Raw genomic sequence first — 11213 nt, 5'->3', positions numbered from 1 at the left:
GGCACCCCCTTTCTGTGTATCACCGCCCCCACCCCCGTCCACGGAGGGCCCCCCCCGGGAAGGAATGGTGGCATGTGTCCATTTGCCAGAGAGCACCAGCTTCCCGATGCAGGACGAGTCGTGGGGAGCCCTTGTGCAGCCCCATTTACTTACAGGGAAACGTGTCGCCCTGCCCGGTGGGGGGCCGGGGCATCAGCTGTGCACGGGAAGCTGGAATCTGACCCCGGGGCGGGCGCTGGGCCTGGTCGCCATGGCAGCCGCGGATTTATTACTGGGGCCTCCACCCAGCTTGGCGGACTTTCGACTTTCGACTTGAAGCCGGGAGGAAGGGGACTGAGTGGGCAGTTGTGGGAGCCTCGAGCCCACAGGCGACAGCCTGAGGCCCCAGAATGGTGAGTAGGGGGCTGTGTCCTCGAGCCTGGCTGCCCCGGGCTGGGGGTGCGGGAGGCGCTTTCACAGAGTCCCCTCCCTGACTGTTTTCCTCTGTCTGCTACAGGCCAAGTTTCTGTCCCAGGACCAAATTAATGGTAGGTTGGCTTTGCTCTTTAATTAGCAACTCGCAGCAAAATATGGATCTCATTAGGCAATTTGCTCTGCTCTTTTTTTTTCTGTCGGTGGGAAGGAAGATGGCTGGTGGGAGAGCCGGGCCCACCCACAGGCAGGGGGCCACCTGCTGCAGGGGGACACCACTGGGGGGGTGGGTAGTGACCACCACCACTAGCTGCGGCGGGGGGGCAGTGTGGAGGGGGGCTCAGAGGTGGAAGTGTGGCGTTACATTTGTCAGTGGGACTTAGCAGTGGGGGAGATAGGAGAGGGCTCCCGCTAGGTGCTCCTCCAGGCCCGATAGCTGGATTCGGGAGGAGGGATGGGAGATTGGGGGGTGCCACCAGTAACTGGCTGTGGAACAAAAGAAGGGGCTGAGAGGGAAAAGAGCCCTGGTCTGCACTCTCGGGCAGGCGCTTCTACTCTCTGGGCCTCAGTCTCCCCATCTGTGAAATGGGGGTGGCCTGAGGTGGCCTCTGCGGTCTCCGGTGCCCTGACATCAAGCTGTGTTTGGAGCATTTACTCCCCGAGGCCCCTAGCCAGCCCGCCGCCTAGTGTAGCACAGCACGGAGTTGTGTTTCCAGAAGGCCAGGAGGGGAGAGTTGGGTTACACAGAACCCAGGGGCCTGGCAGAGCCCAGCTAGGGTCCCGCAGACGCTGGAGGTGTGCTTAGGGTTACTTGGGCAGGGATGCCAGAGTTCTGGGTCCTCGGAGCTTGGTCTAAAGCAGGTGGGGGGCAGGGGTTGCAGGCTCCAGGTGGGCACCTTGTCTTAGATGGCTCAACATCCTCACCCCAAGAAGAGGGCCAGAGCAGGGACTGTGAAAACCTAAGGCCCAGGGCAAGGGCCTCTCCTGCCCAGGTCTGAAGGGCAGACTGAGTGGCAACTCAAGGCTGGAGTCCAGCCATCAGCCTCAGGAACCCCCCTCCACCAACCCACACCTAGTTCTGAGGCTCAGTGACCCTCCCTTCCTGGGATCTCCCAGAAGGGAAGGAGGGAAGCTTCCCTTTGTATCCCCGTATCTGACATCAAGAAAGTGGCCACTAATGTTTCGTGGATGAGAGGTTGCCCAGAGGTAGGCCACTAGAGTGGGAAGGGCAGGGCTCTCGGACGCAGCAGACCGGAGGTCCAGTCACCTCTGAGCCTCAGCTTTCTCCTCTGTGAAGGAGGGAGAAGGACACGGCTTCACCAGGCCGCTATGAGCGAGGGGCGGAGAGGATGTCAGTCAAACACATGACCCTGGGCCTAGCTCAGGCCGGCTGTCCCCCAGACTCGCTCTAGCTAGCATGAGCTGGGTGGTACAATTTTAGGAACATTTTGAGCTGTTAAAATCAGCCATTATTAAATAACGCAGCATCAAACCATGTTTCAATCCCTGCCTCTATACAGTGGACGTTTTAAAATAACCCCACTGCAATCAGCGGTGCTGAAGATTTGAAAGAGGTTTCAGTTTAATGAATGTAATTTGTACGAGGGTGGGAAAGTGTCACAGTAGCTCACTTAACAGAGTTAATGACAATACATTCACGGGGAAAGAGCTGCTTCATCGGCATGCGGCCTCCCTTGGCAAACCACGGAAGCTATAGGTTGGCAACGGACACGAGAGTTGGCAAAACTCACTTGTGATAGTCAGCTGGCTAGAAAGGAACTTATAAAGAATAGTGCACATTTTATCATTATTTATAAATGGTGTGCTACACATCCTTTATGTCTGTAAAAGTTATAATAAACTTGTGTCCATATATCATCAGAGCGGGTTATTAGACATGCACGCGCACAGAGCCGTGATGCTGTAGGCCCTGGGGAGGATTCTCTCCTGCCCCGGGGCATTTGCATTCTCAAAGGGAAGACCTGAGGGGGATTTTTAACCAATTTATTCTTTCCTTCACCAAATACGAGTCCTTTCTTTGTGCCAGGCCAGTTCTAGGCACTAAGATACGGCAGCGAACGCAATGGACAAAATCCGTTCGCTCACTCACACTTGAGGGAGGAGGGGGGGCAACAAAAGCAGTAATATATATAGGCTGTTAAATGGCCTGCCCGTCTGAAGAAAAGGCTGGAAAGGGGAGCAGAGGGGTGGGGGGGTCATGGTGGCTGGAGAGGGGCTGCAAGGAGAACAGCCTGCTGTCCTGTTCCAGGACAGGAGTCCCCATTCAGATCTGGCCTTCCAGGTCTTTCGATGGTATATTTGTCAAGGTGGGAAGATAGAACGTATTTTATCTAACCGTTTGTTAGGAGATGGGACTCCATTTGTCCCCGGCCCTGATGATGTCAGGGGCATCGTCCCAGGTACTGATCCACGTGGGAGAGGAAGTTTGCCCGTCCGTAAGGCCTGGCCAATTCCAAGCAAGGGTGTGATGCCTGCCCTCCAGCACGGGGGCGAGGCAGGGACAAGTGTCATAGGTTGAGGTCTCAGGGGGCAAACTCTGACAGAAGACAAGGTGGGTGGCCATGAGAGGTCCCCAGGAAGGGCGCTGGGGGAGTTGCAAGCCCTACATGTGGGGTGGCTCCCTCTCTGTGCCCCCTGGAAGTGAGGACATCACCCCCACTGGCACGGGGCCCTCTTGGAGGGAGTTAGGTTTTGCAGGAACCAAAGGTGGGATCTTAGGCCAGGCTCTGGTGCTGCTTCCCCTGGGCCACTTCAGTTCCTGCCCCCTGGTCATGTCTGTGTTCTGGCCCTCTCCAAGCCCAGGCTCTGGAAAGTTCTGAAAGGGCTAGGCTTTCCCCTTCAACCTCTCCACAGGCACGAAGGTGGCTAATTGTCCCTAAACCCCACCAGGGAAGCTGCCTTTTTTTAGCAGCACCCCTGAAATCCTCAAGGAGAGGCCTTAATTGGGCAACAGGAAGAGGCCTTAGGGCAGGAGCCGGGGGCCTCCCTTCAGCTTCCCCCTACTCCCTTCCGCCCTCCGGTGGCCTCTGCCTGGGAATCCAGGATCCAGAGTGACCTCGTGGGTGGAGCTCTGTTTCAGGGACCAGGCTGCCTCTCCCCCCACCAGGCCCTCAGCCGCCCCAGCCTTCAGTGGCCCCCCTGCACAATGGGAAGAGCAGAGGCATGGCATCACGCACCACGGGGCCATTGCAGGATGGAACAGTAGTGTGAGCCTGCCATCGGTTTTGTTATGACCAGCTGAGGAGCGGCTGGCCCAGGCCTCCGAGGCACCAGCCAGGTGGTGTGAGGAGCAGGGCAGCTGGGTGCCGAGAGGCGCGGATGGGGCTCAAGCAGTGGCTCCACACTGTGGGCCTCAGGGATTGGAGAGTCACCCAGGCAGCTCTTGACCAACTCTGACCGCAGCCCCACCCCAGCCTGTATGGGAATCTCAGTGGTGGGGCCCAGGCACACCTTCCCCAGCTCCCTAGCTGGCCTCACCGTGCCCCCAGGGCAGGGAGCTGGGCTCTGCTGGGCTGCCAGACGGGGGTCTAGAGGACGCTTAGCTCCGGCAGCCATTGCATTTCCTCCCCGGAGCTAGGGGTGGGGAGGGCAGCCAGCCAGATCTAGTCAGAGCCTGGTAGAGCCCCTAAAGCCTTTTTTTTTTTTTTTAAAGATTTTTTATTTATTTGAGAGAGAGAATGAGAGAGAGAGAGCGAGCATGAGAGGGGGGAGGGGCAGAGGGAGAAGCAGACTCCCCGCTGAGCAGGGAGCCCGATGCGGGACTCGATCCCGGGACTCCGGGATCATGACCTGAGCCGAAGGCAGTCGCTTAACCAACTGAGCCACCCAGGCGCCCGCCCCTGAAGTCTTTAAGAACAGGACCAGGGCTGTGTCCCACGACAGCTGGAGGGTTCAGCAACCTGGAAGTGGCGGGCTGGAGAGCGGGGTCAGCAGTGCCCACCACATAGGACAGCCATTCTCTGCCAGGCCCCCCAGAGGGGATTCCTGCTCCTTTCAGTAACCCAGAGGCATTATTACCCTGGTTTCCCAAATAAGCTGTCTTTGCAAAGGTACCCTGGATCCTGCACGCCCTCCTGTAGACTCCTGGTCTCCATGGGCTGGGCCTGGAGGGTAGGATTGCTTTCCTTTGGTGTTAGTCAGTTAGGGAAGGGGAGAAAAGAGGAAAAGAAAAAAGAGAAGGAAGGGAGGAGGGAGGAGGCAGAAGGGAAGTCAGGAGGGGGAGGGGATAGGGTTGCCAGATAAAATACAGGCCACCCAGTTAAATTTGGATTTCAGATGAACAGCAAAAACTTTTGAGTATAAGTATATCCCATGCAAAATGCGGGACATACTTATACTAAATATGTATTCACTGTTTATCTGAAATTCAGTTTAACTTGGCAGCCCTGTATTTTTATTTGCTGTATCTGGAAACTCTAAGGGGGGAGGAGGAGAGCAAAAGGAAGGGGAAAGGAAGGGAAAGGGAGAGAGGGCAGAGAAGGCATGGGGGTGGAGAGCAATTACATGCCGCCGACTCTTCCTTCTGCGCTGTGCACAGAGTACAAGGAATGCTTCTCGCTGTATGACAAGGAGCAGCGGGGGAAGATAAAAGCCACTGACCTCATGGTGGTGATGAGGTGCCTGGGGGCCAGCCCGACACCAGGGGAGGTGCAGCGGCACCTGCGGACCCACGGGATCGGTGAGTGGGCTGGGCCAGAGGCGGCTGCTGGAGGGGCATACACCATCTGGGCTGGGGGGAGAGGCCCCCGAGCCCTGCAGCTGTGGTCCTGGGGCAGGACCCAGCAGGTGGGTAAGGATGGTGGGGGCAGGCAGCGCTCAGACGTTTGAGGGGCAGGTGGGAGTCAGAGCTCACCAGCAGAAGCTATGGCGACATTTGGCCAGGTGTGCCGCGTATCACTCAGGCTTCCTCGAATCCCCACAGCAACCAGCGACATGCCCGTCTGTCACAGAGGACCACGGGATCTAGGCATTCCATCAAGGTTATCACAAACCTGCAGTAAAGACAGTGTTAACAGTGCTCCCGTGTGTCAGGAGAAAACAATTTCCCTTCACTGAGTATCGGTCACATGCTTAGCTCAAACAACTCTGTGAAGTAGGCACCATCCCTACTCTGTTTTACAGGTAAGGATCAAGGTTCAGAGCCATTAGGTAATTTGCCCAAGTTCTTAAGCCAGTGGTGGAATCAGGGTTGGGACCCGATTCTTCTTTCAAAGACTGACCTCCTAAAAACTATGCAACACTCCGGGGCGCCTGGGTGGCTCAGTCGTTAAGCGTCTGCCTTCGGCTCAGGTCATGATCCCAGGGTCCTGGGATCGAGCCCCGCGTTGGGCTCCCTGCTCCGCAGGAAGCCTGCTTCTCCCTCTCCCTCTCCCACTCCGCCTGCTTGTGTTCCCTCTCTCGCTGTGTCTCTCTCTGTCAAAATAAATAAATAAAATCTTTAAAAAAAAATAAAATAAAATAAAAAAAACTATGCAACACTCCGAGAGAAAAGGTAGAAGAAAACCCACCCAAAGATTGTTCTCTCTGGTGAGGGGATTAGGGATGATTTTCATTCCCTTTATTGTTTCTTGTATGTTTGACAATGGGAACATCTGGGACTTTTATAACCAGAAACAAGTTTTATTTTTTAAAAAACAAAAATGAGAAAAACCAGAGAGGTGTCAGAGGCCGGGGTGGATGTTTGCATTGGTGGTTGGACACACAGGAAGGAAAGCCTGGCCCAGAGGGAGGAGGTGGACTGGAAAGAGCACTTGACCTGGAGCCCAGAGGTGACTTCTTGGTGTCTGGACCTCGTTTCCTCCTCTTTCAGATGGATTCGCGCCATCTGCTAGGGTTGCTCTGAGGTCCCATCAGAGTGTACCTGCGGCAGCGCTGGGAGCCCCTCAGGGGCGGGGGTGGGCCTCTAAAGATCTGGAGCCGGCTGATGGGGTGCTCAGTGACTGAGATCCCGTTTCTAGCTCTGAAGGGGTTGTGGTTTCCTTTGGCTTCTGTCTCCTCCAAACAGGAAGTTGTGGTCAGGGGAAGTTCCGATTTCGTGCAGTTGTAGCTGGCCAGGGCCTGGGCTGAGGCCCCCAGGCATGCTTGGAGGAGGGGCATGGGCTGGGGAGACTGGGGCGGATGCTGCAGTGAGGGGGAAGGCAGATGAGCAGGTGGGACTGGGGCTTGAGGCTTCAGGCGGGGTCACCTGTCCGTCCTTGTAGATGTGCTACTGTGGCCGCCAAGGAAGGATGGATGCATGGTGTATTTCCCTCCAGTTCAGGGCAGGAGGGGGGTACCCGGAAGGGAGCAGAGGAAGTGTGCCCCATCCTGGTCCTGCCACCGCCCTGTGAGGTGACTCCACACTCTGGGGCCTCCGTCTCCTTAGTGGGCAAAATGGGGCAATGGTCATCCTGGTCACTGAGGGTTATTGAGAGGATTAACAAGGCAGATCCATGGTGGGGGCTCAGTAGGAGGGGCTGCATCCTCCTCACGATAACACTGTCACCACCATGGCACTTCCTGAATTTTAGGGGGCCCTTGAACTGGCCATAAAAACTTGGGCAGGAGGCCACTGAGCCTCTTCAAGAAGAGCCTTTTCCTCCCTGCTCACTCTGCTGTGTTTGGGGGTTTCCCAGACAGAGATGGAGAGCTGGATTTCTCCACTTTCCTGACCATTATGCACACGCAAATAAAACAAGAGGATCCAAAGAACGAAATTCTTTTGGCCATGCTGATGACAGACAAGGAGAAGAAAGGCTACATCATGGCATCTGAGCTACGGTCCAAACTCATGAAACTGGGGGAGAAGCTCACCCACAAGGAAGGTAAAGGCCTGAGTCCCTCTTTCCCAACAGTGGGGGAGGGGTAGGGAGCTCGGGGAGGACAGCAAAGGCCAGTCCCTGCCAGCAGGACCGTGCAGACACCGCAGGTGATGCTTGCCTCCAACAGCTGCAACGAGACGTCACCTCAGTCACCTCGAGCCCGAGGGAGAAAGTGGAGGCCCGGAGAGTGACGGGAGAAGTCTGCCGGGGGGAGGGAAGGCCTGGGGAGAGCTAGCTAGGATCTACTTGGGCCTTCATTTAGTGCTCACAAGACCCCTGGGGGCACTGACAGGTGACAGGCTGGGGCTTGAATGCAAGTCGGTTAGACACACATAGGCCCCCTCAGACTTTTGCCCCTTGCCAAAGCGTCTTCTGAAGTTGTTGCTAATGCCATGAGTTTCCAAACTGAGATGCTCCTTTGCCCCCCTCCTCACGACTCAGCCAGTTTGAAGAGCTCTTCCAGAAGGAGCGTCTGCGGTGGTCTTTGCCTCGCACCTTCCAGCAGGCCAGTGTGTCTTCCCACCTCGGAGCAGGCCGAGGGACTGGGTCTTCTGGGCACGCCCTGTGGACACTGTAGAGGGTGACCCCCGTGCTGGGCCGTCAGCCGGCATTCTTCCAGCCTAGCCCCTCGGCCCTGGCCCAGCAGCCGTCCCGGGGCCACCACCGGAGGCTGGCATTTCCAGCTAGGCCGCTGGGCCTGCCTGTGGCGGGGACGGGGATGCCTTGCTAGGACACACACGGGTGGAGGGAAAGGCTTCGAGAACTTCAGCCTTTGGTTAAATCACAACAAACCAGTGGCTTGAATTCAATTTGACGCCTGGCTCCCCCTCATTCTGGGGACCCTCTGAGGCGTTTCTTAACCTCTCTCGCCCTCCTCAGCTTCCTGGTTGGGAAACGAGGTTACAATACACAGTCCCTCAGGTCCCTCCAAGGGCTAGCATTCTGTAAAGCAGTCTACTTAGATTTTATCGGCAGTCACTAAGGCACAGCGCGAAGCATTTAAAAATAGCGCTACAGGGACATGTGGGTGGCTCAGTCGGTTAAGCGTCTGCCTTCAGCTCAGGTCATGACCCGCGGGTCCTGGGATTGAGTCCTGCATCAGGCTCCCTGCTCAACGGGGAGCCTGCTTCTCCCTCTGCCTGCCGCTCCCCCTGCTTGTGCTCTCTCTCTGACAAATAAATAAATAATATCTTTAAAAAATAAAAATAGCACGACAGACGGCACACCGAGCTCTCCCTGCTTTCTCAGGCTGGCAGTGAGCGTGAGCTCATCTTTCACCGTGGCCGTGTTAATGTGAATGGGGGAAGCATGGGCTCTCCTTCGCTCTCAGGCTCTGAGGACCCTGCTCGGCCTTTTAATGTTCCAGGTGGAGTGTTGGCGCGGGTGGGGGGGCCAGCCGGGGCCTCCATTCTTACGGTTAACGATTTCTGTCTAAAGCAATACCATGGCCCCCAAACTCGCACCCATCTCTTGTTTGTTTAACCAGGGAAGAAGCATTTCAAACCAACTGGTAATGTGTTCCAGACAAGCAGGAAGATCCATTTCCCTTCCTCTTGCTGTGGGAGAGAGGAAAGATGACACTAGAAGTAGGAATCTTTCACCCAGGGTGACTGAAAGAACAAGTTCAATTTTTGTCAAGAAGCTGAAGAAGGCTGCTGGGGCGGCCTGATTTCCACCCCCCGGGGTCTCTGTGGACAGGAGGGGCCTGCAGTGCCTGAGCTGCAGCTGACGTTGGACCTGTCCACTGGAAAGGGTTGAACCCAGTGGCTGATGGGTAGAAGCTTCTCCATGAAATAAGATAAATTGCAGTCTCCTCAACATTCTAAAAATACTCAGAACTACCATCGGCTTAGGCACAGAGCACAGTAATTACATTTTAGAGGAGGATGGATGGTTAAGCGGAGAATCACGGGATATTTTCCAACCCCCCAGAACTATGTGTCGGGGACATCTAGCGCCAGGGAAGTTGACAAAGGGCAGTGAAACAGTTTTTGCAAGGGGATGAGGATGGGCCCAAAGAGCCAAAGGTAGGTTGGCCCCAAGAGGCCACTGTGGAGAAATGGAAGCAGAAATGCCCTTGCTTGCCAACATCTGGGACTAGCTAGTATTTTGTCCCAAGAATCCAGAACCAGAAGAAACAAGTAAATGAAGTGATTTTTTTTTTTTGAGCAATATCAGAGAACAATGACAGTTTTGTACACTTTGGGCTTTAGACACAGTTGAATTTATTTTCTCTCCTACTACCCCAACCCCCTAAACACACATGTTTTAAAAAAGAGGTGATGGTGGCAGACACCACTTGCCACCAAGTCCCCTCTTCGGGTGGGGCTTGCCAATTAGGAAGGGAAGGCAGGCAGGCCGGGGACAGGCCAAGGCCACAGGCAGCGTGGCCCAGGATGGGGCTGCTGAGGGGGTCTGTTCTGCTGGGAGGCTGAGAGGGTGGGCTACAGAAGGTAACGTCCATATCAAGCGTTTCTGGAAATATATGCACAGGGGTCAGACATTTTCTTAAAAAAAAAAAAGCAAGCAAGCACAAGGTGACTTCAGTGACTTAATTGTCATTAGCAACCTCCCGACCCTCTACCTGGGCCCCTGCAGAAAGCCTGATTCACTCCAAATGGCATCAGTGGCCTTCAGGGATAGGGGGTGGGTTGTCCTGTTCTGTTCACTGGTTTATTTCCTGGTCTACAGGAACGGGTCCATTGGACACAAGGAAAGGCCTTTGGGGAGCCCCAACCCCCAATAACTAACTCGATGTCCTATAATGTAACACTACAGCCAACCTGAAAAATTAATGTGATTTATTGCAGTGGATGATCTTTTCAGGGAAGCAAATATCGAACCAAATGGTAAAGTGAAGTATGATGAATTTATCCACAAGATCACCATTCCTGTGCGGAACTACTGAATGAAGAGAATGCGAGAGAGCCTCCCTTGGGCCTGAGAACTCAGACTGAGAAGTTTTTGAAAAGAAAAGGGGTCTTTCACTTGGGGGGGGGGGGGGGGGGATGGTAAACTCAGCAGCAGGATGACATGACCTGACGGCAGCAGGGGGTAACTTGGCGGTGACACAAAATGGTTTCAGCCTGGCATTAGTATGGCTTTAATAAAAGATTTGTATTGATTTTAACAACTGCCATGAGTCCAGCCCTTTATAGCATCGGAAGAGCCTGTGGTTTGGAGTTGGGCCTGGGTTCCAGTTCTGACTCTGCCATTTCCCAGCTATGTGACTCTGGGTAAGTCATTTCACCCCTCAAAGCCTCAGTCAGATCCCTAAACTCAACTGGGACTCCTACTTCTTACCTCATGGAACCTACCAAGGGTGGTCTGAGAGAAGGACTTGAAAACGCCATTGCAAACTGTAGAGCACTGTGCAATCCTGAGTCACCACGGCGGCACGTCTCCTAAACAGGGCAGTCTACCAAAAGACGCTATTCTGTATTTGGGTGCTGGAACCATCTTCCACATTTCCAAGGTAAAGCCAGTGCTGGCGGAGAACCAGCATCAAGCAAAGAGCTAAAACAAACGGAAAAGTATGGTTAACATTTCTGGCAGCACCACGGGGCCACTTACACATTCTTAGTCCCAGCGCGACACACAGGGACATGGTTCAGGATACTCATTCATAAACACAGAGTATAGAGTGACCCGAGTCGCGTTAAAACAAGCGGCATCAGCTAGACCGCAGGAAGAGCGACGGGGCTTTGCAGCCCACACCGCAGGACACCGGATGTGACATGCTGCATTCCTCAGAGCCTTGCCGAGCGGGAGGAGCTCGGGCCGGAATTTCGAGCTCTATTGTTATCAGAGAGGATGGTCTGCTCAAGTGGGTCACACTGATCATGGCTTCAAGCCGTTTCCCCAAGACTGATGGAAAGTAACGAAGGCACGGAACAGGCCATGGCCGGGATACAGCAAGAGCCCCACTGGGCCCTGTTCCAGCCGGAGCGGGGTCGTGAGTGAGTGGTGCAGCCAGGAGGT

At 54.9% G+C, this 11213-nt stretch overlaps 1 protein-coding gene across 1 annotated transcript; it reads left to right on the top strand.

Moving 5' to 3' along the window:
* The first annotated feature begins 50 nt into the window (after positions 1 to 50).
* On the top strand, positions 51 to 10193 carry CALML4 (calmodulin like 4). The gene is given in 6 exon segments (XM_034993906.1): positions 51 to 301; positions 303 to 392; positions 497 to 527; positions 4970 to 5110; positions 7047 to 7235; positions 10043 to 10193. Coding segments are annotated over 6 exon segments (786 nt in total). The 5' UTR covers positions 51 to 64; the 3' UTR covers positions 10141 to 10193.
* The last annotated feature ends 1020 nt before the right edge of the window (positions 10194 to 11213 follow it).

This window comes from Mirounga leonina, unplaced genomic scaffold, assembly GCF_011800145.1.
Source record: "Mirounga leonina isolate KUSES-001 unplaced genomic scaffold, KU_Mleo_1.0 Mir_91, whole genome shotgun sequence".
NCBI classification, from domain to species: Eukaryota; Metazoa; Chordata; class Mammalia; order Carnivora; family Phocidae; genus Mirounga; species Mirounga leonina.
Note: the sequence above shows the minus strand (reverse complement) of the source record. Positions and strands in the feature narration are given on the sequence as shown.